General features: G+C 50.6%; 1 protein-coding gene across 2 annotated transcripts in view; it reads right to left on the reverse strand.

The window, feature by feature from the left end:
* LOC122552162 (ATP-dependent RNA helicase DDX39A-like) overlaps window positions 1-17,506 on the reverse strand; it is a 39,211-nt gene extending 21,705 nt beyond the window's left edge. The window contains exons 1-5 of one of the 2 annotated variants that reach the window (XM_043694682.2): window positions 17,376-17,506; window positions 15,758-15,973; window positions 10,837-10,964; window positions 9,833-9,925; window positions 296-479 (exon numbers count right to left, since the gene is read on the reverse strand). In XM_043694682.2, the coding sequence (XP_043550617.1) occupies window positions 296-479; window positions 9,833-9,925; window positions 10,837-10,964; window positions 15,758-15,965 (613 nt within the window). In that variant the 5' untranslated portion in view covers window positions 15,966-15,973; window positions 17,376-17,506. The remainder of the gene's footprint in view (window positions 1-295; window positions 480-9,832; window positions 9,926-10,836; window positions 10,965-15,757; window positions 15,974-17,375) is intronic. The other variant, XM_043694683.2, reaches the window with a different exon arrangement.
* Between the last annotated feature and the right edge of the window lie 5,049 nt (window positions 17,507-22,555).

Consider the following 22,555-nt stretch of genomic DNA (forward strand, 5'->3'; position numbering starts at 1 on the left):
ATAGGAAAGGATGAGAAGGGTATGGGCCAAGTGCAGGAAAATGGGGTTAGCATGACGGACGTTTTGGTTGGCATGGACCAGTATGGGCTGAAGGGCCTGTCTCCGTGTAGGACTCCATTACAAACTGCAATGCTCTGTTCTGTCCTTAAGTGATTTGCAACCATTGACGTTAAAATAGCCAAACCTGGCCCCCAGCTAGAATCTGAGGACAGACCCAGAAGTCAGTCTGAAACACTTATTAAAAGGAATATGCTATCACTTAATAAAAAATCTAGTCGAGAAACAGTCCACTAACCAAGCTGCTCCAGCATCTTGTCACACTCATCTAAGACAAAGTGTTTGACGTATTTTAGATTGAGTGACTTGTTACGTGTAAGGGCCTGGATCCGCCCCGGAGTTCCCACAACAATATGAGGGCAATTCTTCTTCAGGATGTCTTCGTCCTTTTTGATTGACAAGCCCCCAAAGAATACAGCTGCCTGTTTAAAACAAAAACAAAACAACGGGGGTGCATTTAGAAGGCTACCTGTGCAAGTACACACCTTGGGGATGGAACAGGGAGAGGTGAACCTGCTTCTCAGGGTGAACTGCAGAGTTACAAACTTGTTGTAAACATGACTTAACATCTCTTTCTTTACCTTGAAGATAATTTAAGCCAAGGAGTAACAGCAACTGCATCAACATATCGTAATCAAGTAGATGACAAGGAATAAACTTAACCAGAGGATACCAGTTTTGAATAAATATTCAGCATGTATCAATAAGGGTTATTTGGGGAATTTGTACAAAGCCACACCAAAAATACAGGGCTGATCAAAGGCTAAATATACCTTTCTTGGAGTCAGCCTAAGACTGGAAATATTGAGCTTACATCTGTCGGAATGAGGATTCTGCCAGTGACAGTTACAATCTAGTAGCAGAGATATTGGTCCAGATAAAATGCATCCTAGGTAGCTGAGGGAAGGAAGAGTGGGAATAGCAGATGCACCTATCACAATCTTTAACCATGCTTTGATGTGGGAGTTGAGTCAGAGTACTGGAAGGTAGCAAATATTACACCCATTTTGCAAAAAAAGGAAGAGTAAGTCTGCCATCTATAGGCCAGTCTGCCTAATTTCAACGGGTGGCGAATTTTTGTACAGACTATAATCTGCAGGAGGGAAGAGAGGACACTCTCCAAGAGTTTCGAAAAAAGAATTCCAAATAAAGCCAGGACCTCAGTCCAACTGACCAGCTACTAATCTGAGGATTGCTGCAATCAACTGCACAACATCAGTGACAAAACTCAAGAAAAAACAGCTAAGAATCCCACAACCCAATCTTATCCCCCACAACCACCTGAAGGAGCAGTGTTCCGAACGCTAGTGCTTCCAAATAAACCTGTTGGACTATAACCTGGGGTTGTATCATTTTTAACTTTGTCCACCCCAGTCCAATACCTGTATCGCCAAATCCAGAAAAAAACGGAGGAAAGTAACTTCCTATTCACATCTCTTTGGTTTGGACTTTGATCGTTGATATCTGAGCTCTCCCTACATATTTGCCCCACAATTACACGTTATTGGGGGCAATAGTACGATCCCATCAAAGTGATCTTCCTTTTATTTCTCAGTTCCAACCATATAACTTCACTGGACTATCCCTCAGGAATACCTTAAATACAATCATAATTTTGTCCCTAATCAAAAATGCCATTTCCCTCCTCTCTCTCTCCTCCCTTTCTATTCTTCCTGTACCATCTATACCACAGAACAGCGAGCTGCCCCTCCCTCAGCCATGTTTCTGGAATAACTAATATCCCAGTGCCAGATTCCCATCATGCTAAGTTTATCTGCCTCACCAGTCAGGTCTTGGGTCTATAGGTTCCTACGTGCTGTCTCCCTCCCCCTTTGAATAAGGCCATTATATTTGCATTTTTTCCAATCCATTGGAATCTTTCCTGCATCCAGGGAATTTTGAAATATTAGAACCCATGGATCCAATATTTCTGCAGTCATTTCATTAAAGACTCTAGGATGTAGATCATCAGGCCCTGCCTGCCTTCAATCCTAATAGTTTTCTCAGTACATGTTCCATAGAGGTGATGATCAGTGACAGACAGGCCGTACAGTCCACCAGGTTTATGACAAGCAACACACACCAAACTATACTATTCCTATTTTCCTGTACTCTGCCCATAGGCTACGATTTCCTGGCATTTTAAATGCTCATCCAGACGCTACCTAAAAGTTGCAGCAGCACATGCCTCCATCACCCTTTCACTGGATATCTCTACCATCCCAGACGAAAAATTATTTGCCTCACACTCTCTCTAAAGCACTTACCTCACACCATAAATTACGTGTCCTCTGGTTTTAGACATGTCTGCCATCAGGATATGCTTGTCACAATCTATCCTCTTGATGCCTCTCAAGTTTGCAGACCTCAAATCAGAGCACTCCTCAGCCTCCTCTGGTCCGAGTGAAACTGGCATAACTGAGAATTCCCATCCAAGGCAACATCCTGGCAAATCTCCTCTGCACCCTCTCCAGTGCAGTCACATCCTTCTAATGGAAGCAAGCGGTGGACAGCACGTGTCCTTGGCAGATTTTTGCTGGGGGGGGGACTTGAAGTGTTTGGCCACAGGGCGGTGGTTGGGTTTTACAGTGCGGGTGTCCCGGGGATGTTCTCTCTAACATTCCGCAAGTTGGTGACCCATCGAGGTGGTGAGGTAAATCTCTGTCGGATGTAGAAGGATCCTTTGGGGCCTCAGATGGGGGTGCGGGTGGGAGGTGGTGGTGGTGTGTGGGCGCAAATTTTACATCTCTTGTGGTGGCAAGGGAAGGTGCCGGGTGTGGAAGCTGGGTTGGTGGGGGCACATGGATTTAACAAGGGAGTCGCAGAGGGAATGGTCTCTGTAAGAGGTGGGGAGGGAGATATCTCTCTGGTGGCGGGGTCTGACTGTCGGTGGCAGAAGATGATGTGTTGAAGCTGGAGGTTGGAGCAGTGGAAGGTGAGACAGAAGGCGGTGGGAGTGGGGCTGTCCTTGTTGCAGTTGGAGGAGTGGGGTGCAAGCTTAGATGCACAGGAAGTGGAGGAGATGCACAGGAGGGCATTGTTCACCACACTGGAGGGAAATTGCAGTCCATGAAGTAGGAGGCCATCTGGGATGTTCTGGGGTGGAACAGGATTTTGTGGGAGGTGGAGGAATTGGGAGTAATGGATCGCGTTTTTTTTTTAAATAGGAGCGGGGGGGGTTGCCCAGATAGCTGTGGGAGTCAGTGGGCTTGAAGTAGATGTCCATGTTGGGTCGGTCGCCAGAAATGGAGACGGAGAGGTCCAGGAAGGGGAGGTAGGTGTCCGAGATGGTCCAGGTGAACTTGAGGTCAGGTTGGAAGGTGCTCATGAAGTTAATGAACTATTCAACTTCCTTGTGGGAGCACGAGGAAAAGGTGGGGAATACTGCTGGTGTAACAGCCGAAGATGGACTGCTCCATGTACCCAAAGAGGCAGGCACAGCTGGGGCCCATGGCAACCTCTTTGATTTGAAGGAAGTGGGAGATTCGAAGGACAAATGGTTGATTGAGGGGACCAGTTCAGCCAATCGAATGTGTGTGTTGGTGAAAGGGTACAGGTGGGGACGAGAGAGGATAAAATGGAATGCTTGGAGGCTGTCGTCATGGTGGATGGACATGTACAGGGACTGGATGGCCATGGTGAAGTTAAGGCATAGGGAGCCGGGGAAACAAAAGTCATTGAAGGTAGTGGAGGGCGTGGGTGGTATCCCAATGTATATGGGAAGTTCCTGGACCAAGGGGCACAGGACTGTGTCAAGGTAAGTAGAGATAAGTTCACACTGACCAGGGTGAAATTCCACCTGCCATTGCTCTGCCCAATTTATGAGCTGCTCAAAGTCAGGCGGTAACCTGAGCCCATCCTCCTCACTATCAACACCAATTTGAGTATTTGCAAACTTATCATTCCTTCCGAATGTACACCAAAATCATAAATCCCCCTAACACACAGCAAGTGTCCCAATATCACATTGTTGGTCAATAATAAAAACATCCCTCCATCATCACCCTTGGCCTCTGATCTGCAGGCCAATTTAGGATACATTTTACAAACTTGCTTCAGATCCTGCAGGCTTATATCTTTTTGGACCAGCCTTCCAAGTGGGACCTTGCCAAAGGCCTTACTGAAGTGCATTTAATCCATGTCAATTGCACTACCCTCAATATATTTAATCACCTTTTTCAATAATTGAAATTAGTCAGACAGGATCATCCGCCAACAAATGTATGCTGGCTAGTTCTGATTAATGCTCGCTTCTCCGAGTGTTGATTAATTCTGTCCTTCACCATTTTCTCCAGTAATCTCCCCGAGCACTGATGTGACACTAACTGGTCTGTCGTCATCTAGACCACCCCTGCTATCCTTCTTGAAGAAAGGAGCCGCAACAGTGACCCTCCAGTCATGTGGCACTTTCATCAGCAAGATATGAAATTCTCTGTCAGGGCCCCAATCTCCTCCCTTACCTCCCATAACAGCCTGGGATACATTTCATCAGGCCCTGAAACTTCATGCACCTTTACGCCTGCCAACACTAACCTCACCTCCTCCTCATTAAGTGTCTACATTCCAACTAAAATCTCCAGCTACAATATTTTATTCACAAAGACAACAAAGAAACATTCTTTGATGGTCATGCACACTATGCCCCTTGGTCTTGAAATAAGACCTTCTCTATCTCTAGTAATGCTTTTGCTCTTAGTATAATCAAAATGCCTTGGATTTTCCTTCAACCTCTCTGCCTAAATGTTTTGTGCTGCCTCTTGTGCCCTAATTTCTTTTTGAGCACCATCTATACACACACCGCACTCCTGAATGGCCTCAGTCTTTAATGCCCTGTACTTAACGCAAGGATGAACATAGAACGTAGAAGAATACAGCGCAGTACAGGCCCTTCGTCCCTCGATATTGCGCCGATCAAAGCCCACCTAACCTACACGAGCCCACTATCGTCCATATGCCTATCCAATGCCCGCTTAAATGCCCATAATGAGGGGGAGTCCACCACTGCTACTGGCAGGGCATTCCATGAACTCACGACTCGCTGAGTAAAGAATCTACCCCTAACATCTGTCCTATAGCTACCCCCCCTTAATTTAAAGCTATGCCCCCTTGTAATAGCTGACTCCATACATGGAAAAAGATTCTCACTGTCGACCCTATCTAAACCCCTAATCATCTTGTACACCTCTATCAAGTCACCCCTAAACCTTCTTTTCTCCAATGAAAACAACCCCAAGTGCCTCAGCCTTTCCTCATATGATCTTCCTACCATACCAGGCAACATCCTGGTAAACCTTCTCTGCACCCGTTCCAGTGCCTCGACATCCTTCCTATAGTATGGCGACCAAAACTGCACACAATACTCCAGATGCGGCCGCACCAGAGTCTTATACAACTGCAACATGACCTCAGTACTCCGGAACTCAATTCCTCTACCAATAAAAGCCAGTACGCCATATGCCTTCCTCACCGCACTATTTACCTGGGTGGCAACTTTCAGAGATCTGTGTACATGGACACCAAGATCCCTCTGCTCAACCACACTACCAAGTATCCGACCATTAGCCCAGTACCCCATCTTCTTGTTACTCTTACCAAAGTGAATCACCTCACACTTAGCTACATTGAACTCCATTTGCCACCTTTCTGCCCAGCTCTGCAGCTTCTCTATATCCTGCTGTAACCTGCCACATCCTTCCTCACTGTCTACAACTCCTCCGACTTTCGTATCATCCGCAAACTTGCTCACCCAACCTTCTAACCCCTCCTCCAGGTCATTTATAAAAATGACAAACAGCAATGGTCCCAAAACAGATCCTTGCGGAAAACCGCTAGTGAAGGCACTCCGCCAGTCAACTCCTAATCCAAACCTCCAACTCACCCTCAATACCATACCTCCGTATTTTTTGCAGTAGTCTACCATGGGGAATCTTATCAAACGCCTTACTAAAATCCATATACACCACATTTACCGCTTTCCCCTCGTCCACCTCCTTAGTCACCTTCTCAAAGAATTCAATAAGGTTTGTGAGGCACGACCTGCCCTTCACAAAACTATGCTGACTATCCTTTTTTAGATTAGATTAGATTACAGTGTGGAAACAGGCCCTTCGGCACAACAAGTCCACACCAACCCGTCGAAGCGAAACCCACCCATACCCCTACATTTACCCCTTACCTAACACTACAGGCAATTTAGTATGGCCAATTCACCTGACCCTGCACATCTTTGGACTGTGGGAGGAAACCGGAGCACCCGGAGGAAACCCACGCAGACACGGGGAGAACGTGCAAACTCCACACAGTCAGTCGCCTCAGGTGGGAATTGAACCCGGGTGTCTGGCGCTGTGAGGCAGCAGTGCTAACCACTGTGCCACCGTGCCTTGATCACATTATTCCTATCCAGATGTTCATAAATCCTATCCCTTACAATTCTCTCTAAGATTTTGCCCACAACAGAAGTGAGACTCACCAGCCTATAGTTACTAGGGTTATCCCTACTCCCCTTCTTGAACAAGGGAACCACATTTGCTATCCTCCAATCTGCTGGCACTACTCCTGTAGACAACGAGGACATAAAAATCAAGGCCAATAGCTCTGCAATCTCCTCCCTTGCTTCCCAGAGAATCCTACGATAAATGCCATCAGGCCCAGGGGACTTATCTATTTTCACCCTTTCCAGAATTTCCAACACCTCTTCTCTACATACCTCAAAGCCATCCATTCTACTTAATTGTGACTCAGTATTCACATCGGCAACAATGTCCTGTTCCTGAGTAAATACTGAAGAAAAGTATTCATTCAATGTCTCCCCAATCTCTTCAGCCTCCACACGCAACTTCCCACTACTATCCTTGACTGGACCTATTCCTACCCTAGTCATTCTTTTATTCCTGACATACCTATAGAAAGCCTTAGGGTTTTCCCTAATCCTACCAACTAAGAACTTTTCATGTCCCCTCCTTGCTGCTCTTAGCTCTCTCTTCAGGTCCTTCCTGGCTACCTTATAACTCTCAATCGCCCCAATTGAACCTTCACGCCTCATCTTTACATAGGCCGCCCTCTTCCATTTAACAAGGGATTCCAATTCCTTATTAAACCATGGCTCCCTCACACGACCCTTTCCTCCCTGCCTGACGGGTACATACTTGCGCCTAAACTGAAGGGGGCATCCATTGGGCGAGGAGGTTTGCTAATGCCACTCAGGAGGGTATAAATTGGTGCAGCAGGGTGGCAGGAACCAGAGCAGTAGGTCAGCCAGTAAGTGATGGAGGAGTCAGAGACAAGGTTTGTAAGACTAACAGAAAAACAGATGGGGTGAAGTTACTGAACACAGCAGGACTGGCTGCCTGAGGTTTGTTTGTTTTAACATCAGGTGTAAGACAGGTAAGGCCAATGAACGTAGAGCTTGGATTAAGCCATATGAACGCTGCAGCTGTTACAGAGACTTGGTTGAGACAGGGAGAAGACTAGCATTTAATGTTTTGGGATTTAGGTTTCTCAGGTGAGAAAGGACATGGAAGAGGTTGAGGGAAGTTGCACTCCCGATAAGAGGAGAATACCACGGCTTGTTCAAAAGGTGGGGTCACATAGGATCCACGGTGAGCTGGTAAAATGGATAAAGAACTGGCTTAGTCACAGGAGACTGTAGTGGTGGAAGGGCATTTTCCTTACTGGAGATCCATGACCAGCAGTATTCTGCCAGGATCAGTAGTGGGACCCCTACAGTCGTAATATGTATGATTTGGAGGAGCTGTGGACAGTAAGAAAGATAGCCAGAGAATCCAGCAGGATACAGATAGGCTGGAGATGTCAGGGGGGAAATGGTTGATTGAGCTTAATCCAGACAAAGCTGAGATGATGCATTATGGAAGATCTGATGCAGGAGTGAAGTATACAGATCATGGCAGAACCACTAGCAGCATCAGGAGAGAGAGATCTGGATGTACTGGTCCATAGTTCCCTGAAAGTAGTAACACAGTGGACAGGGTGGTCAAAAAGGCACATAGCATGCTTGCCTTAATCAGTCAGGCACAGAGTACAAACAATGGGAATGCTGTAGCTGTGTAGAACTTTAGACCACATTTGGAACATTGTGCACAGTCTTGGTCACCACACTATAATGAGAATGTAGAGACTTTGTACAACGTACAGAAACAGTTTACCAGGATGTTAACTATGTGGAGACACTGGACAAACTTTGTTGGTTTTCACTTGAATGAAAGATATGGGGCAACCTGATTAAAATTTAGAAAACTATGAGAGGCATGGATAGTTGGGAGTCTTTAATCCTAGGGCAGAAATCTCAATTTTCAGGACACAGGTTCAAGGTAAAGAGGATAAGTTTAAAGAATATGTGAGAAGCAAAGTTTTTTGGAATGCGTCGGTGGTGGATGAAGCAGATAAAAAGCAAAGTTTAAGAGGCATCTTGACAGATATAGGCAAGGAACGGAGGGATAAGACTGCAGTTATGATTTCTTTTATCAGTAGTGCAATGTCACCCATCACACCCGAAACTTCTATATGCTGGATACTAAGCTGCCAGCACTGCCCTTCCTTCAGCTAAGTCTCTGGTGATTACAACAATATCATACTCCCAGGAGCTGATCAATGCCAAGTTTACCCACTTTCTCAACCATGCTCCTGGCATTAGATACAATTTTGGCTCTCCCATGTGACTTACCATGTTCATATCTGACTTTACATCTACTGTGTCCCACCCCCTCACCAAATTAGATAAAGACCTCCCAACAGCACAAACAAGCCTCCCAGCAAGGATACTAGACCCCATTCGGATTCAGGTACAATGTATAAATGCTGTACAGGTTCCACCTAGCCCAGTAACTGTCCCAGCGATCAGAAAATCAGAAGCCCTCCTTCCCACGCCAGCCCTTTTGCCACATGTGCATCTTCCTATTTTAAGGCGTGGCACTGGAAGTAATCTGGAGAATACAACGTTGGTCTTCCATTTCTATAAACTATATTATTGGTTATTGTTGGGATGGTACTAGTGCCCTCCACCATAAAAACAGAAGCCAAGTTTTGATTGAATGATTCTGCCATTTGTGTGTTCACCAACTTGCCAAGGAATCAACATTCACTTCAGCCACTCTTCCCTTGCATACATTTATAGAAGCATTGACTATCCACTTTTATGTTTTGCACTCGTTTCTGTCATAATTTACCTTTGCACATTTTAGTATTTTTTTAGTAATCCTTTGTTATTATTGCCTTGTTCCAGTACATGAGATTGCAATGGGTTCTAGAGGTTTAAAGAATAGATTCCCTACTGTGTGGAAACAGGCCATTTGGCCCAAAAAGTCCACATCAACCCACTGAAGACCCATTCCCCTACTCTGTTACATGACACTTCCCGTGACTAACGCACCTAACCTAAACATCCCTGAACACTATGGGCAATGTAGCATGACCAATTCACCTGACCTGCACATCTTTGGACTGTGGGAGGAAACCGGAGCACCCGGAGGAAACCCACGCAGACACGGGGAGAATGTGCAAACTCCACACAGTCACCCACCCAAGGCTGGAATCAAACCCAGGTCCCTGGCACTGCGAGTCTACAGTGTCTAACTACTGGAGTCTTGTTAAAGATGCTGCTGACACTCTCTGTAGGGGCTGCGTTTACCACTGAAGCTGGCTGGCTTCACATCAATCTTACTGATTTTGGCAGTTTGATGTTCATTAGTTTTAAAAGATCTAAAGACCAGCCATTCATATGTGAGACAAACACAGATACAAGATACTCATGGGCACTTACCTTGATGTTTGGCATATACTTTGAGAATCTCTCATATTCTTTACTGATTTGGAAAGCCAGCTCTCTTGTATGACACATGACAAGAACAGACACCTGATTTAAAAGGAAGAGAAGCACAGATGAGATGTGCAGCTACAATGAATTGCCTGGATTATATCACTCACATCTGAGCTCAAAACATTTCAAGAAACTTCAGCCAGCAAAGGGGATGGGCATCTCATACCAAATTCTTGGCAGCTATCCACACATCTTCAGTGGGATTATGAGGAATAGGACCACCATCTGAACATCACCATGCCGGCAGTGCAGCATCATAATATTTCATCATTAAACATAGGGACCCTGCACATAGTCAGTAAACCACTTACAGTCTTACATTTAACAAATCTGGAGAGACAGTAGCTTTGTTATTGAAGTGGCCCAGGTTACTACTCTGGAGGCAGCTTCAAATCCCTCCATGGGAGCTGCTGGAATGTAAATTCAAAACCAAAAGTATGGACAATGGACGAGTATTATCAATTGTTGCTCAAAATCCACCTGGTCAAGAAACATTTGCCTCCCAATCCAGCCTTGCCTACACGCAATTCCAAACCCATAGCAACGCTCCAGACCCAACCTGTGAACTTGCTGACTAAGCTGTTCAGTTCAAGGACAATTCACAGCAGGCAAGTCATGCTGGCCTTGGAAGGGATGCCCACATTCCACATGGCTACAGTGAAACACAAGACATGAATGGAAACCTATTCTGCTAATTTATGTCAGGCAACAAACCGTGCAATGAAAGCGCTTTGCATAGAACAGATCCAGTCAAATTCCAGTGGGTGAACTGGGCTCAGGGCTAATGGAAGCAGCTTCCACTGAATTTATGACAGGTGTGTTTTATCAATTTGAACATAAACAGCTAAAATCAGAGTCTGTGGGCGATATAATTGGTGCTAGGTGATGTGACTGTTTTGTTACAGTACATGTTCACTACACTATGACAGTCTATCCTGACAGATTACCTGTCCATCTACAGCTTCCAACTGCTGCAGAGTAGCAAGAACGAATACAGCAGTCTTCCCCATTCCAGATTTGGCCTGACAGAGGATGTCCATCCCGAGAATGGCCTGAGGAATGCACTCATGTTGAACTGTGGAGAGAGGATGCATTCAGTTATGTACCGTACCACACGTACTGGGGTTAGAGCCATTTGACCAGCAGCAAGTCCTCCAACCAACTCAGAGAGCAGGCTATACGAGACCTGATAGTGTGCAATGAGATAAGATGAATTAATGACCTTGTAGAAAAGGTATCCCTTAATTGAAGTAATCAGGAAATTATTGAATTTTGTATTGATTTGAAGAACTGTGCACCTAAGCCAAGGGTTTTAAATTTAAAGGAGGGAAACTATGGGAGCATGAAGACAGTTGGCTAAAGTGAACTTGGAAAGTTAAAGAATAGATGAGTAGAGATACAGTGACAGACATATGGAGTTATTTTAGAACATTCAGAGAGTACTTATTCCAGTAACAAAGAAACTAAGGATGCAACTTCCATGGCCAAGGAAATTAAACATTGTATTAAATGGAAAGAGAAAGTACATTATAATGAATAGCAGATCTGAATATCAGATAAGTTATAAAGAATGAAGATTAGGAGGGAGAAATTAGAGAAGGCCAGTTAGAATTATCACAGTAATAGGAACTATTTAGAAAAATATACACAGCATTGTTCCTTGTGTGTCAGGGGAATTAATAATGGAAAGTAAAGGGAAAATGGAAACGGCAGAACTAAACAGCGTTAGTGTTTTCTCCACACTGTAGAGAATCCAAATAACTCAAATGACCATGAATCAGAATCACAAAGGGAACAAGGAACTTTGAACAATTACATTCACCAGGGAAAGGGTATGAAGAAAATTATTGCTACTGAAGTCTGACAAAGCCCCTGATGGATTCCATCCAAGTGTCTAAAAGGTGTAACTGCTGAGATCGGGGATGTATTGGTTTTAATTTCCCAAAATTCCTTAGATTATATAAAGGCCCCTTCAGATTGGAATCCTTTACTCAAGAGGGAGACAATAGACAGGTTAGCTTAACATCTGTCAAAGGGAAAGAAATGAGGTTATTTCAGGGCACTCAAAATCTTACGGTAATCAGCAATGTTCAATAATGTGGTGCGAATGACCCATTTGGCCAGTTTACTAGAGTTCTTTGAGGAAATAATAAACAATGAGAATACAAGGGAAGGTGTCATTGTGCTGCACTTAGACTTCCAGAAGAGATTTTATAATCATAGAACCCCTGCAGTGTGCAAACAGGCCATTTGGCCCAACAAATCCACACCGACCATCCAAAGACTAACCCACGCAGACACCTTCTCCTACAACTCTACATTTACCCCTAAGTAATGCACCTAACCAACACATCCCTGAACACTATGGGCAACTTAGCACGCCCAGTTCACCTAATCTGCACATCTTTTTTGACTGTGGGAGGAAACCAGAGCACCCGGAGGAAACCCACACAGATACGGGGTGAATGTGCAAATTCCACAGACAGTCGCCTGAGGCTGGAACCAAACCCAGTTCCCTGGCACTGAGGCAGCAGTGCTAACCACTGTGTCACCGTGCCACCCAGTATAAATGCCACAAAAGACTACTACAAAAATTTTAGATGTTTACAGTGCGTGAGAGGATTGATTAGTTGAAATGAAGCAGAAAGTGGGCATAATGGGCTGTTTTCACACCAACAAACAAGTAGTATACCATGGAAAGAAAACAAGTAATGCTAGAGATCACAGAGGGACACTCAGGTGGCAGCCATGGAGAGACAGCAAGTGAATGTTAAATCTAGATAACGCTTCTTCAGAGAAAAGTCTGGAGGGGGCAGCATTTATGCAAAGGGTTGGGGGGGAGGAGAACTGGGGCAGAAAGGATATTGATAGATTAGATCAAGTGATTGGAATGTGAGAAGAGCAGAACAATGGTGTGTCTAACTGCCAGACTGAAAAGAATAGACAGGTCCACTGGGGTAGGGGAACGGGAGAGAAGGAGACAGAGAATGGATTTACAACTTGAAGGTGTTAAGCTCAATATTGAGCCCAGAAGGCTGTGCACTGCTGAATTTGAAAGTGAGATGTTGGTCCTCCAGTTTGTGCTATGATTCACAAAAGCACTGCAGTAAGCTGAGGACAGACACATGGAGCATGTGAGCAAGACACCATGCACCGCTTGTGCGTCTTATTGCCTGAAAGAAAAGTCTTTTGTTGAGGCAACCGATGAGACGAAGGATGAAACAACTCAGACGGGATGAGTCACGTTGCTGTAGTGTATTGTGTAGATTAGTGCTGGAGCCTCAATGATTTATAATACACAAACTTGGGCAAAGGAGTTAATGCAACATTGCAAAATTTGCCAATGGCACAAAGGTATTAGAAAAGTACACCGCCAAGAGCACAAGTCTACAAAGGGAGAGAACGAGGCAACTTCACAATACTTCCAAGGCAGCATGAGAAACATTTGACCATCAAGGGACTGAAAAGGTTATAGGGATAGATGGAATTGAATCTATAATGGAGCAGTCACGATCTTGTTAAATGGAGTAGACTGGAGGAACCAAATGACCTCCTGCTGCTCTTAATTCATTAGTCAATCTATGGCGGTCTGGCCATCTATCTCTACCCTATCCAGATATAAAACACTGGAAGACAAAACATTCAAACAAACATTGACACTGATTAATTTGAGAGGAAAGCACAGTAAAACAGACTACTTTGCCGAAATGCTCTCTGCACATGTTTCTGTCTCACAAGAGCACTCTCCAATACCCGTCCACCTAAACTCAACTACATATCGTTCTGAATACAATTTTCTCTTCTGTGATTGTCAATGGTGTTAGCAGTATCTACTCCTTGTTGGAATACGTTCAGTCCCATCACCTGGTCCGAGATGGTCAGTGGTTAGCACTGCTGCCTTACAGCACCAGGGATACAGATTCAATTCCAGCCTCAGGTGACTGTGTGTGGAGTTTGCATATTCTCCCTGTATCTGTGAGGGTTTTCTCCGGGTGCTCCAGTTTCCTCCCACAGTCCAAAGATGTGCGGATCAGGTGAACTGGCCATGCTAAATTGCCCATAGTGTTAGGGGCATTAGTCAGAAGGAAGGGGGTCTGGGTGGGTTACTTTTCGGAGGGTCAGTGGGGACTGGTTGGATTGAAGGGCCTGTTTCCACATTGCAGGGAATCTAATCTAATCTAGAGCTTTCATTGGAAGTCCTAACTAGACTATTTGTGGAGTGGTCATTTCACCCAAAAGAAATAGCAATGACCATGCCACATTGTTAGGACAAACCCAGACAGAGGTAAATTAGTTTAACCAAAGCACCAAGTTCTAACAATTTCAGAAATAGCTGCAGGAGCCGGCCACTGGTCCCCTGAAACCTGTTCCACCACAAACAAGATCAGGGCTGATCTGCTCCAGGCTTCAACTCCTTTCTCACACCAGCTCAAACTGTAGGCTGTGTATACGGTTTGGAATTCAGATTTTAAATGAAAGGTAGACAGAAATGTCAGGCCTGTGAATGAATGCTCGTATAGGCCGAGTTTACAACCAATCAGAAGATTAATAGTAGTAGCTTTGAATTCAGTTTAGTTGTGAAAACAGTTTTTCTGAACAACAGCATCAAGCTTCTAGTTCAGGGAACCAGTCGTCTGAGGCAAAGTTTTGTGTGTGAAGCTTCTAAGCAGAGAGAGAGAGTTTGGATATAAATCCTAATTATTCTTTAGTTTTAATTTTAAAGGTGTTCTGGACATGGGAGGAGAATCATAAAACTATCCATGCCAGCCAGGAAAAAGAAACCATGTCAGTAAAGTAGAAATTGAGATGGGCTAAGGTGTGAAATTTCTTTGGAAGAGGACTATCTGCAAAAGTATAGTGTTGGAAATAGGTTGAAATGTTGTCTTGCAGTTTGTGTCAAAATCTGTCATATATAAATAGATACACAAAAACTTTTGAGTACGGATACTTGGGCTTTTCCCCTTATTTGTGAAATAGACTCATGTCCTGTTAAGGAACATCTGCAGTCTTATTTCAATGTTGCTGTGAATAATCAAAGTAAACAACTGAAAAAAGTTAACACATGGGCCAGATATTCTGAAAATCAACATAGCTGCCTGATTGGGCAGGATAATTAGGAAGTAAAACGATGCTGATTTTTACAGCACTCTATTGTAGTAGCCTGAGATTTAAAATGCCAGTAGTACAACCAAACACTGACAGCCGCTATCAAAGGACACATCTGTGCCAAGGAAATAACAAAATCCTTTGATGGTCGGAGAACTCCCGTTAGGTCCATTACAGGTGTCGTTGGGGTGTCTGGCTTAAGTTTGGGGCTCAGCTTCATCGTTATTCAGGAATTAAACTGAGTTTTCTAAATTTCCTGGTAACTTAATAGAATCTGAACCCTCAGACTTAAGGAACATTTTTGCATGGTTCCAAACATAGGGAAGATGCCCATTGGAATCTTAAATTTCCTAAGCAATTCAGACAAGTTCCAATGCACAGCTCCTGTCTACGCTGCTCCAATGAATTTGGAGTACTTGGGCCAATCTATTAAGTCAGTTTTCATTCTGGCATTATCGCAGTCTCCTGATCCACCTTTGTTCCATCAGGTTGTAACTTTATACACAAACAAGACTCAGGTCATTTGACCCCTCGTGTGTGCTCCACCACTCCATAAGGTCACGGTCCATCCCCACCATAATTTGAGTCCCTTACTGGTCAAGAAACTACCTGCGTCTGGCCTAGAATTAGTTGAGGTCTCTGCCAACTGCACTACAATCCCCAAGATTAGAAGGGAAAGCCTCAGTCAAAGAGTGTGTCAATCACAAGCCTTGAGTGAAGACTCAAAATGTAACATATCAAGGCCTCAGATAGCAATGTTACCTTCGGAAGGGTGCTCAAAGCCACAGTCCACAATGGCTCGCAGCAGCTCCGGTTTGAGCAGAAAATCTCTGAAGCCAGAGCTGTGAATGGAGACATAGGAACCCTTCACATCTTTCTTAGTTTGAGTTGCTGCTGGTTCTGTTGTGGTCTGGTTTTCGTCATCTTCTTCATAATCCAACAGCTCATTCTCAACATCATTCTCTGCCATTTTGTCTGCTAGAAATAAACAATAGATATCACAAGGTTCACAGGAGCCCATTCAATTTTTTTTCCCCACCCTGTCTATTGAAGTCAATTTCTGTCCCCTAATAGGATCATTTCAGGGTAGAGGCAGAGATGTACAGCACAGAAACAGGATTTCAATCTTACTACAAAGCCTCTTCCAAGGATGCCTACCCTGAAGTTCTCTTCCTCTTTCTACAAACACTCTCAATTACCTTCCCCTCCCACCCCCCAATTTATCTCTCCACCCCCAAGGCTCCCAGTCTCACTCCTGATGAAGGGCTCATGCCTGAAACATCGATTCTCCTGCTCCTCGGATCCTCCCTGACCTGCTGTGCTTTTCCAGCAACACACACACAGCACAGAAACAGATCCTTTGCTCCAACTTGTCCATGCTGATCAGATATCCTAACCTAATCTAGTCCCATTTGCCAGCAGTTGGCTTACACCCCTCTCAACCCTTCCTATTCATATACCATTCCATACACGTACCACCTTCTGTGTGAAAAAGTTGCCCCTTAGGTCTCTTTTATATCTTTCCCCTCTCACCCTAAATCTATGCTGTCTAGTTCTGGACTCCCCGACCTCAGGGAAAAGACTTTGTCTGTTTACCTTATGCCCCTTATGCTTTTATAAACCTATATAAGGTCACCCCTCAGCCTCTGACGCTCCAGGGAAAATAACCCCATCCTGTTCAGCCTCTCCCTATAGCTCAAATCCTCCAACCATCCAACTTGCTTGGAAATCTTTTCTGAACCCTTTCAAGTTTCACAACATCTTTCCGATAGGAAGGAGACCAGAATTGCACGTAATATTCCAACAGTGGCCTAACCAACGTCCTGTACAGCCGCAACATGACCTCCCAACTCCTGTACTCAATACTCTGACCAATAAAAGAAAGCATATGAAATGCCGCCTTCGGTATCCTATCGACCTGCGACTGCACTTTAAGGAGCTGTGAACCTGTACTCCAAGGTCTTTGTTTAGCAGAGTGCTGTTCGTTAGACAAAGAACTTATTGGCACACCTGAGTACAGCTCCCTAAGGGTAACATCTCTACTCCAAACTCATATCAGGCATTTTATGTCCACCCCACTGGGTTTTCCTCTGTGCCCATCCCAATCACCGACTCAACCTACTCCCCACAGTAGTTCTTTTGCACCGCCTCCCACCCCCCCCCCCCCCCCCCCTCCAGTTCTCAGTGAAACAAAAAAACTGGATGGCGATCCGAAACAAAGAGAAAGTGCTTGAGAAACTCAGGTCGGGCAGTGTTAAGTTCTTTTACTCCCAAGGTGCTTTCACACTTGATGCAACTGCAATACACCAACTTACTTCAACAAACAACCAAACTTATTAAACAGTACAGTACAAGGTTTCTAGAGGAACCTTTAACACACCTTACAGGGACGTGGCAAAAGCTCTCTCTGAACAAAGGAAACAGTTAAGGTTTATTAAAGCTTGTCCAAGCTAGGTGACCCCCTTTGACCCTCTTCAGCAGCATCTTTGGAGAGAAAAAACTGGGTAAACATTTAAAGCGCAGAGACCCTTCATTTAAGAAAAACCTGCTTTTCTCCCCGTAGATACTGGCAGAGCTGCTGAGTTTGTCTCATATTCCTCCCACATGTTGTTTGCTCTCCCTGTGTGATCCCCCATCTCCCACTGTTCCTCAGCAGGTCCTCCCTCCCTCTCTCTTTCCCACCCCTCCCTCTGTGCACGCCAGCCAGCCCACCACCTCCAACCTGTTCCCTGGAAACCCTCCCTCCCTCGCACCCACCTCATTCCAATCCCTCATTCCATTTTCCTGTTTGGTCACACCCTCTTCAGGCTTTCCTACCTCCCCCTCCTCACCCCAAATCCCCTCCCCCACCATTTCCCTCACCGCCCCATCCTCACCCCTCCCCTCTCCCCCGCCCCATCCTCACCCCTCCCCTCTCCCCCCCCCCCTCTCCCCCCCCATCCTCACCCTCCCTCCCCCCCCCCATCCTCACCCCTCCCTCTCCCCCCCCCCATCCTCACCCCTCCCCTCTCCCCCCCCCATCCTCACCCCTCCCCTCTCCCCCCCCCCATCCTCACCCCTCCCCTCTCCCCCCCCCCATCCTCACCCCTCCCCTCTCCCCCCCCCATCCTCACCCCTCCCCTCCCCTCCCCCCCCATCCTCACCCCTCCCCTCTCCCCCCCCCATCCTCACCCCTCCCCTCTCCCCCCCCCATCCTCACCCCTCCCCTCCCCCCCCCCATCCTCACCCCTCCCCTCCCCCCCCCATCCTCACCCCTCCCCTCTCCCCCCCCATCCTCACCCCTCCCCTCTCCCCCCCCATCCTCACCCCTCCCCTCTCCCCCCCCCATCCTCACCCCTCCCCTCTCCCCCCCCCCATCCTCACCCCTCCCCTCTCCCCCCCCATCCTCACCCCTCCCCTCTCCCCCCCCCATCCTCACCCCTCCCCTCTCCCCCCCCATCCTCACCCCTCCCCTCCCCCCCCCCATCCTCACCCCTCCCCTCCCCCCCCCATCCTCACCCCTCCCCTCTCCCCCCCCCATCCTCACCCCTCCCCTCTCCCCCCCCCCCATCCTCACCCCTCCCCTCTCCCCCCCCCATCCTCACCCCTCCCCTCTCCCCCCCCCCATCCTCACCCCTCCCCTCTCCCCCCCCCCATCCTCACCCCTCCCCTCTCCCCCCCCATCCTCACCCCTCCCCTCTCCCCCCCCCCCATCCTCACCCCTCCCCTCTCCCCCCCCCATCCTCACCCCTCCCCTCTCCCCCCCCCCCTCCTCACCCCTCCCCTCTCCCCCCCCCCCATCCTCACCCCTCCCCTCTCCCCCCCCCATCCTCACCCCTCCCCTCTCCCCCCCCCCATCCTCACCCCTCCCCTCTCCCCCCCCCATCCTCACTCCTCCCCTCTCCCCCCCCATCCTTACCCCTCCCCTCTCCCCCCCCATCCTCACCCCTCCCCTCTCCCCCCCCATCCTCACCCCTCCCCTCTCCCCCCCCCATCCTCACCCCTCCCCTCTCCCCCCCCATCCTCACCCCTCCCCTCTTCCTCACCCTCACCCCCTCCTCTCCCCTTCCTCACCCTCACCCCCCTCCTCTCCCCTTCCTCACCCTCACCCTCACCCCCCTCCTCACCCTCAGCCCCCTCCTCTCCCCTTCCTCACCCTCACCCCCCTCCTCTCCCCTTCCTCACCCTCACCCCCCTCCTCTCCCCTTCCTCACCCTCACCCCCCCTCCTCTCCCCTTCCTCACCCTCACCCCCCTCCTCTCCCCTTCCTCACCCTCACCCCCCTCCTCTCCCCTTCCTCACCCTCACTCCCCTCCTCTCCCCTTCCTCACCCTCACCCCCCCTCCTCTCCCCTTCCTCACCCTCACCCCCCCTCCTCTCCCCTTCCTCACCCCCTCCTCACCCCTTCCTCACCCCCCTCCTCACCCCTTCCTCACCCCCCTCCTCTCCCCTTCCTCACCCTCACCCCCCCTTCTCCCCTTCCTCACCCTCACCCCCCTCCTCTCCCCTTCCTCACCCTCACCCCCCTCCTCTCCCCTTCCTCACCCCCCTCCTCTCCCCTACCTCACCCTCACCCCCCTCCCCAACCTCCTCCCCCCCACCCCCCTCCCCAACCTCCTCCCCCCATCCTCCCCCGCCCCCTTCTCCTCCCCCCACGTCCTGCTCCCCCCCCATCCTCACCCACCCCCACGTGCTCCCCCCCCCCATTGTCACCCTCCACCTCCTCCCTCCCATCCTCCCCCGCCTCCTCGTCCTCCTCCCCCCCCATCCTCCCGCTCCTTCCCCCCCATCCTCCTCCTCCCCGCCCCCTCGTCCTCCCCCCCATCCTCCCGCTCCTTCCCCCCCATCCTCCTCCTCCCCGCCCCCTCGTCCTCCCCCCCATCCTCCTGCTCCTTCCCCCCCATCCTCCTCCTCCCCGCCCCCTCGTCCTCCCCCCCATCCTCCTGCTCCTTCCCCCCCATCCTCCTCCTCCCCGCCCCCTCGTCCTCCCCCCCATCCTCCTGCTCCTTCCCCCCCATCCTCCTCCTCCCCGCCCCCTCGTCCTCCCCCCCATCCTCCTGCTCCTTCCCCCCCCATCCTCCTCCTCCCCCGCCTCCTCGTCCTCCTCCCCCCCCATCCTCCCGCCCTCCCGCTCCTTCCCCCCCATCCTCCTCCTCCCCCGCCTCCTCGTCCTCCTCCCCCCCCATCCTCCCGCTCCTTCCCCCCCATCCTCCTCCTCCCCGCCCCCTCGTCCTCCCCCCCATCCTCCTGCTCCTTCCCCCCCATCCTCCTCCTCCCCGCCCCCTCGTCCTCCCCCCCATCCTCCCACCCCCCCCTCCTCCCCCTCCTCCCACCCCCCCCTCCTCCCACCCCCCCCTCCTCCCACCCCCTCCCCCCCCTCCCACCCCCCCCTCCCACCCCATCCTCCTCCTCCCCCTCCTCCCACCCCATCCTCCTCCCACCCCATCCTCCTCCTCCTCCCACCCCATCCTCCTCCTCCTCCCACCCCATCCTCCTCCTCCTCCCACCCCATCCTCCTCCTCCTCCCACCCCATCCTCCTCCTCCTCCCACCCCATCCTCCTCCTCCTCCCACCCCATCCTCCTCCTCCTCCTCCTCCCACCCCATCCTCCTCCTCCTCCTCCTCCCACCCCATCCTCCTCCTCCTCCTCCTCCCACCCCATCCTCCTCCTCCTCCTCCTCCCACCCCATCCTCCTCCTCCTCCTCCCACCCCATCCTCCTCCCACCCCATCCTCCTCCTCCTCCTCCTCCTCCTCCTCCTCCCCCCCATCCTCCTCCCCCCCCATCCTCCTCCCACCCCATCCTCCTCCCACCCCATCCTCCTCCCACCCCATCCTCCTCCCACCCCATCCTCCTCCCACCCCATCCTCCTCCCACCCCATCCTCCTCCCACCCCATCCTCCTCCCACCCCATCCTCCTCCCACCCCATCCTCCTCCCACCCCATCCTCCTCCCACCCCATCCTCCTCCCACCCCATCCTCCTCCCACCCCATCCTCCTCCCACCCCATCCTCCTCCTCCTCCCCCTCCTCCCACCCCATCCTCCTCCTCCTCCCCCTCCTCCCACCCCATCCTCCTCCTCCTCCCCCTCCTCCCACCCCATCCTCCTCCTCCTCCCCCTCCTCCCACCCCATCCTCCTCCTCCTCCCCCTCCTCCCACCCCATCCTCCTCCTCCTCCCCCTCCTCCCACCCCATCCTCCTCCTCCTCCCCCTCCTCCCACCCCATCCTCCTCCTCCTCCCCCTCCTCCCACCCCATCCTCCTCCTCCTCCCCCTCCTCCCACCCCATCCTCCTCCTCCTCCCCCTCCTCCCACCCCATCCTCCTCCTCCTCCCACCCCATCCTCCTCCTCCTCCCCCTCCTCCCACCCCATCCTCCTCCTCCTCCCACCCCATCCTCCTCCTCCTCCCCCTCCTCCCACCCCATCCTCCCCCTCCTCCCACCCCATCCTCCTCCTCCTCCCACCCCATCCTCCTCCTCCTCCCCCTCCTCCCACCCCATCCTCCTCCTCCTCCCACCCCATCCTCCTCCTCCTCCTCCCACCCCATCCTCACCACCCCCCGTCCTCCCCCCATCCTCACCCTCTGCCTCCCCCCCATCACCCTCCGCCTCCCTCCCCCCTCACCCTCCGCCTCCCTCCCCCCTCACCCTCCGCCTCCCTCCCCCCTCACCCTCCGCCTCCCTCCCCCCTCACCCTCCGCCTCCCTCCCCCCTCCCCTCTCCCCCCCCATCCTCACCCCTCCCCTCTCCCCTTCCTCACCCTCCCCCTCCTTCTCCCCCTCCTCCTCCCCCCATCCTCACCCTCCCCCTCCTTCTCCCCCCATCCCCTCCCTCCCCCTCCTTCTCCCCCCCATCCCCTCCCTCCCCCTCCTTCTCCCCCCCATCCCCTCCCTCCCCCTCCTTCTCCCCCCCATCCCCTCCCTCCCCCTCCTTCTCCCCCCCATCCCCTCCCTCCCCCTCCTTCTCCCCCCCATCCCCTCCCTCCCCCTCCTTCTCCCCCCCATCCCCTCCCTCCCCCTCCTTCTCCCCCCCATCCCCTCCCTCCCCCTCCTTCTCCCCCCCATCCCCTCCCTCCCCCTCCTTCTCCCCCCCATCCCCTCCCTCCCCCTCCTTCTCCCCCCCATCCCCTCCCTCCCCCTCCTTCTCCCCCCCATCCCCTCCCTCCCCCTCCTTCTCCCCCCCATCCCCTCCCTCCCCCTCCTTCTCCCCCCCATCCCCTCCCTCCCCCTCCTCTCCCCCCCATCCCCTCCCTCCCCCTCCCTCTCCCCCCCATCCCCTCCCTCTCCCCCTCCCTCTCCTTCTCCCCCCCATCCCCTCCCTCCCCCTCCTTCTCCCCCCCATCCCCTCCCTCCCCCTCCTTCTCCCCCCCATCCCCTCCCTCTCCCTCCCTCTCCCCCCCATCCCCTCCCTCTCCCTCCCTCTCCTTCTCCCCCCCCATCCCCTCCCTCCCCCTCCTTCTCCCCCCCCATCCCCTCCCTCCCCCTCCTTCTCCCCCCATCCCCTCCCTCTCCCTCCTTCTCCCCCCCCATCCCCTCCCTCCCCCTCCTTCTCCCCCCCCATCCCCTCCCTCTCCCTCCTTCT

This window comes from Chiloscyllium plagiosum, unplaced genomic scaffold (assembly GCF_037043375.1).
Source record: "Chiloscyllium plagiosum isolate Xiang-an unplaced genomic scaffold, Cpla_swu_hap1 HiC_scaffold_45, whole genome shotgun sequence".
NCBI classification, from domain to species: Eukaryota; Metazoa; Chordata; class Chondrichthyes; order Orectolobiformes; family Hemiscylliidae; genus Chiloscyllium; species Chiloscyllium plagiosum.